We start from the raw sequence: 5,492 nt of genomic DNA on the forward strand, positions 1-5,492 counted from the left end.
CCTTATTCTTAAAAATGGTTAATACCATTAAATATTTGACCTTATCCATATCATTTGTGGCTAACATCTGGTGGTTATGAAAGATTTAAACAAGTTCAACCAACTGGTTTACAGGCTTATATTCCTTCTATGATCTGGGATTGCATTTCCCACATATCAAAGTGGAAGCCTGCAATGGAATATACCAAAATGCCTATAAAATAGGGGTGTTGTTCAAACGACAGAACCACCGAATGCTCACACAAAACTACTAATGTGCATTTAATTCAACTAAAACGCTGCAAGTCCTCTCTGTGGTCCCGTGACAGTCAGTCATTTCAAAATCCTAAAAAGAAACGCATTGCGTATTCATAAGTCATCCCCAGAGAAGCGGAAATGGACCCTGCACTCATGGTTGATCATGTGACACTCTCCATTTCGCCATTTTCTTCCTCTCCACCGGCGATCAGCGTCCTGTCGGATTCGTGACCATCCTCTCCTGCTCTTACAAGACCTGTCAACCTAGAATAGATCTTCTTCGGAACCTTAACCTCCTAGACTGAAGCCTTCTTCCCTTTCTGTCTTTAGTTTTAGTGTCCTGAACGTGCCAGAACAGAAGAATGTCTGCCTCGAGCCCCGAGTACTCACCCTTCTTCGCAGTGATGGGTGCCTCAGCAGCAATGGTGTTCAGTGGTAAGAGACGCGTCATTTTAACCTTAAATTCAGTGAATGCTTTATTAAATGAAAACCCCGAGTAAACGCGATGATCGCTTGCCATCGATCGGGTGTCTGCGAGCGGGGCAGACTGGTGGTGTTGCGGCTCGCTGAGCCGTGTACCTGTAAGTTAGTAGTAGGAGAAGGGATGCGAAGGTTTCCATCACGGCACATGACGTCTCACTTGACGTAATATCTATAAATTATTTATTTCGTTTCATTATTTCCTTCATTGCCACGGTTCACCGATCCCGGCGTGGAAGACGCTTTCGTTTCGGACGAGCTGAGTCTCTCCTGTTAAAATGTTTGCGCAAGGACGTCATTTGTTTAATGTCCTTTAAACATATATAGTCTATGGTTGGAAGACACGACCGATTTTTTGTTATTCTAATAATCTACTTATAATCTCATATATATACTATATATTGGTCTAGACTGTAACAGTAGCGTCGTTTTAGTGTCATTGATTTATTTTCTTTTTCTCAAGCCAAGGCGAAATGCATTACTTGATTAACATGAACCGGTTTGCTCTTATCTAATGCGACAGTACTTTCTAAAACACGAACTACACGCCCAGACAAAAACGTCCTTGTCAGTTTAACTGTTTATCTCAGTCAGAGCCACGCTTATTTTTTTGTATTCAAACGACAGCCATTACTCTTAGTATTTCACATTTACTCAGTCTCGGTCAGCACACCGTGCCTAAATCCCGGAGTGATCCAAATAAATTTGAAGCACCTCCTCGTCGGCTTCTTACAAACCAAGGGAACTCGCTGCTGTAGTCAGTCATGTGACTGAAAGCGACAACAATTGGCCACTGTCTTAATGTTTTGCTGACCTTGCCTTTTAAAAGCTTTAAAGCAAGACAACACATGTAATTAGGGTGAAAATGTAACTGATAAATATCACCATACTTCCTCACCTGATTAGTCACTACATTACGACATTAACTGGTTTTGTATTCCAGGTTTTCTGAAATGTTGTTTAAACACACAAATGTTATCAAATTATCTAATTTAAATATGCATGGATGTGCATACATTTCCAGAACAGAAATCTTAACATTGGATAAAGATCTTTTACAGAAAGGGATTTTGTATATATTTTTGTATCACTCCAAAAATATAGCCAACAGCCAGAAAAAAATGACCATGTTTTTAGGAATAACATATGTAAACAGGCAAATGATTATATGAACAAACACCTCTGTAAAAAAACTTCACAATATAGATAAGGAATAAATCCAGAAAGTTTAGTAAGTGCTACTGAAGTGGAGATTTCTGGCTCAGTGCATGATTGATTAAAAAAAACTGCCTATATGTATTGTAATTGAAATCGACAGACATAAATGGATAATGTGTGTGTAATAAAACAAATACTTAAGTGTGAGTTTCCTTAGCACTAAAAGAAGACATGTTATGGAAGCAAAATAGCTCAAAATCTCAACATTGATCATTGCATTAAAAAAAAAACCAATGGTTTTGCTTGTATTGTTTTCCCTTAAGACAGTTACACAGTGTTCGTGGAACAGCTGGTGTGTATTCGGGGGTTGACATTTCGGACTCATGTGTTAGAATGGTGTTCATTAGTTGGGTATTCACTCAAACCCACAACTTTGCCTTGTCCTGTATTCATTGAACTTTAACTCATCATAAGTACTTGTTCTCACTCTCCTTGTCTCCTTGCACGTGTTAATTCTCCTCCTCTCTCTTTTTAGCATTGGGTGCTGCATATGGGACAGCCAAGAGTGGCACGGGCATTGCTGCCATGTCAGTGATGCGACCGGAGCTGATCATGAAGTCCATCATTCCCGTGGTCATGGCGGGTATCATTGCCATTTACGGCCTGGTGGTGGCTGTACTCATTGCCAACAACATCTCTGCCAATGTCACCCTCTACAAGTGAGTCACGCACCTCACGTGTGTCTTGCCTGATTTTCCTACTTAGCTTCCTCAGAAACAAAAACTAGCACGTTTTTTTATTGCTGGCTGGTTTGTAATTTAAATAGCTATCTATAATATCTGTTTTATATGATAAGAATAATCTAAATCTAGATATAACACTATATTAGAAAGATAGACAATGAGGGTATATAAACAATTAAAGAGGTTGTTACAGTTTGTGTACATGGAGGTGTAAGGGTATTGTTCTTTTTTTGTAAATTATTATTATTATTAATATATTTTTATTTGGTTGTAATGGAAAAATCGCAATGACTGTCTACATTTTATTGTCTTCATAATGTTTGACAAATAAAATATATTGTTACAAAAAAGATATAACACTTTCATTAGAATTGAATATATAAACCGATAGACACGATTAACCAGTAGAAATCTGTCAACCGGTAGAGATCTTGGACTATCACCTCTAGCGTGGTTACGCTCATGTGATATTGCTGTACTTCGCAGTCACGAAAGCTTATGGTTTACATGCGTTTTTAAGCATTGCGGTTTAAAAACAAGTGATTTTAAACTGTTGAAGTGTAGTAAACAGCGAAAGAGAACTCGTTTTGCTATATGCACATGCTGTCTGAGAGACATGCGCACATGAAGCCGCAGCTCAGAGAGCGTGCGAGTACTGAACTGAGTTCTAATTGGGACCCAATGGAAGTATCCTCATGAACAGTCATTTATGTCTCAAGTGAATGTAAGCAATTGAGAGAGAAAATACATGTGTAACAGTATATTGGATCATGTATTCGTTCTTAAAGTGACGGCAGCCTAATAAACCGGCTGTTATCAGTGTCATTAATGTTAATCAAGCAAGAAAAGAATTTCTCACTGCTCTTGACTGAATCACTTTTGTAACTTTTTGTAGCATTGAAGACTATGCAGTGTGTTTTTTTATATATACATTTTTAGTTATAGTGTAAAAATCCCCATTACTGTCTACATTTTATTGTCTTTGTAGTTAGACATAACATAACATATTGTTACAGAAAAGATTTAAAATTATATTAGAATTGATAGGTAGAGTATATAAACAATTGAAGAGACTACATCTGTACATCTGTGAGGTGTAAGGCTTGTGTTCTTCAATTTATTAATTATTTAATTAATTAATTATTATTTGGATGTAATGGGAAAATCACAATTACATTTCTCAATTGTCTACATTTTGTTATCTTCAAAATGTTAAAAAAAAATTGTTACAGAAAAAGATCTAACACTATCCAAATGTGTTTTGTGTGCGTGTCTCTCTCTTTAGGAGTTTCTTGCACCTCGGTGCCGGGCTGAGCGTGGGTCTTAGTGGTCTTGCGGCTGGCTTCGCCATTGGTATCGTGGGTGACGCAGGAGTGAGGGGCACAGCCCAGCAGCCTCGTTTATTCGTGGGGATGATCCTCATCCTCATTTTCGCTGAGGTTCTGGGGCTTTATGGGCTAATTGTTGCTCTTATCCTGTCCACCAAGGGTTAATCGTTGCTCTTATCCTCTCTTACACATGAACAACCATCAACCACGCACACACACAGACGCACCAACACAAACATCCTCCTAATGATACAAATTGAGTAATTTCACCACCCGAAACAACGAGAGAGGATTTTTTTTTTTTTGCGTGCATGCGTGTATCGTGAGTGTGCTGTTTGCAAGTGAATGTGTGATTGAACCTCCTCTCTGTGTATAGTAGCCTGATGTGTGTTCCCCTGTAAATGCGCTGTGTAGCTATTGCTCTCGTCCTGTGTGTGTGTGTGTGAGTGTGTGTGTGTGTTTAAATAGATGCCCTCTTTCTCCTATGCTACACTTGTTTGTCATCCTTTTATTTTGTCAGTTTTATTCTTGTTTAAAGAACAAATCAACTGTCATTTTGTTTTCTCACTTTTGGGACCATTTAAATTGACACTGATGTTGAGGACCTAAATGTAAAAAAGATGGATTATTACTGTTTGTTTTGTTTCTGCTGATTATTTATGAAGATTTTCAGATGTTCATTAAACAGTTTAAATGGATCAAAGTCTTTATTGATATGCTGATTATCTAAATGAATTATGTGAGTGTGTGTGTGTATCAGAAATATACATATATATATATATATATCTGTATAGGTAGGTGAATTGCTCTGTGGGAAATTTGTTGAGTTCCTTTGGGTATGTTAATCATTGATTACCATGGAGACCATTGTCTTAAGGTATTGATGTGCAAGTTTACTAAGTGTGAAATGAATGAATGCACATGTGTGTTTATGAGCGAGTGTGTGTTTTAACTCTTAACATGACATTCTTCAGAGGTGTAGCGTTTTACCTGTAGTTGATACTGTTTCTGGTTCCATTAATGGGTGAACACCAGCGCAGCTTGTCCAGTTTCCGAATAAAACTTCCTCAACCTAATTTCAGTTTCCCTTTTATTCAATCACACATGTGATGCAAAAATGGAAAATTACAACTGATGTTCAGTGTTAAAGATGTTCAGTGTTAAAGTTCAGGGCACAAATTGCAACCTTTTATGAACCCAAGTGCTTTTCACTACAGCATATCTGAGAATTGTGTATCACCTAAATATATTCAGAAACTGCAACTATACATTTAACAATCAAGATGCTCTCACATCATGGAGAGTCAAGAGACAGATATAATGATATGAGGGATTAATCCACAGGTTACCATCTGGTTGTCTGAATCTCTGCATTGCAGCCTCAACCAAACTTCCCTTCATGACGCTCTTCGTTGCTGCAGTCACGCCTCCACAGGAGAGGGGGCGCTAGAGAGCAGTGAGTGCCCCCTAGTGCACATCATCACCAGAAACGGTGTAACTGCAAGGAAAATGAACTGTGATAAATACCAGTTCGTTTATTATGTCA

At 38.2% G+C, this 5,492-nt stretch overlaps 1 protein-coding gene across 1 annotated transcript; it reads left to right on the forward strand.

The window, feature by feature from the left end:
• The first annotated feature begins 386 nt into the window (after positions 1-386).
• On the forward strand, positions 387-4,535 carry atp6v0ca (ATPase H+ transporting V0 subunit ca). The gene is made up of 3 exons (XM_079884347.1): positions 387-672; positions 2,411-2,594; positions 3,904-4,535. The coding sequence occupies exons 1-3, from the start codon at positions 600-602 to the stop codon at positions 4,109-4,111; spliced, it is 465 nt and encodes a 154-aa protein (XP_079740473.1). The 5' UTR covers positions 387-599; the 3' UTR covers positions 4,112-4,535.
• Positions 4,536-5,492: the final 957 nt, after the last annotated feature.

This window comes from Squalius cephalus, assembly GCF_949319135.1.
Source record: "Squalius cephalus genome assembly, chromosome: 1".
Lineage (NCBI taxonomy): Eukaryota > Metazoa > Chordata > Actinopteri > Cypriniformes > Leuciscidae > Squalius > Squalius cephalus.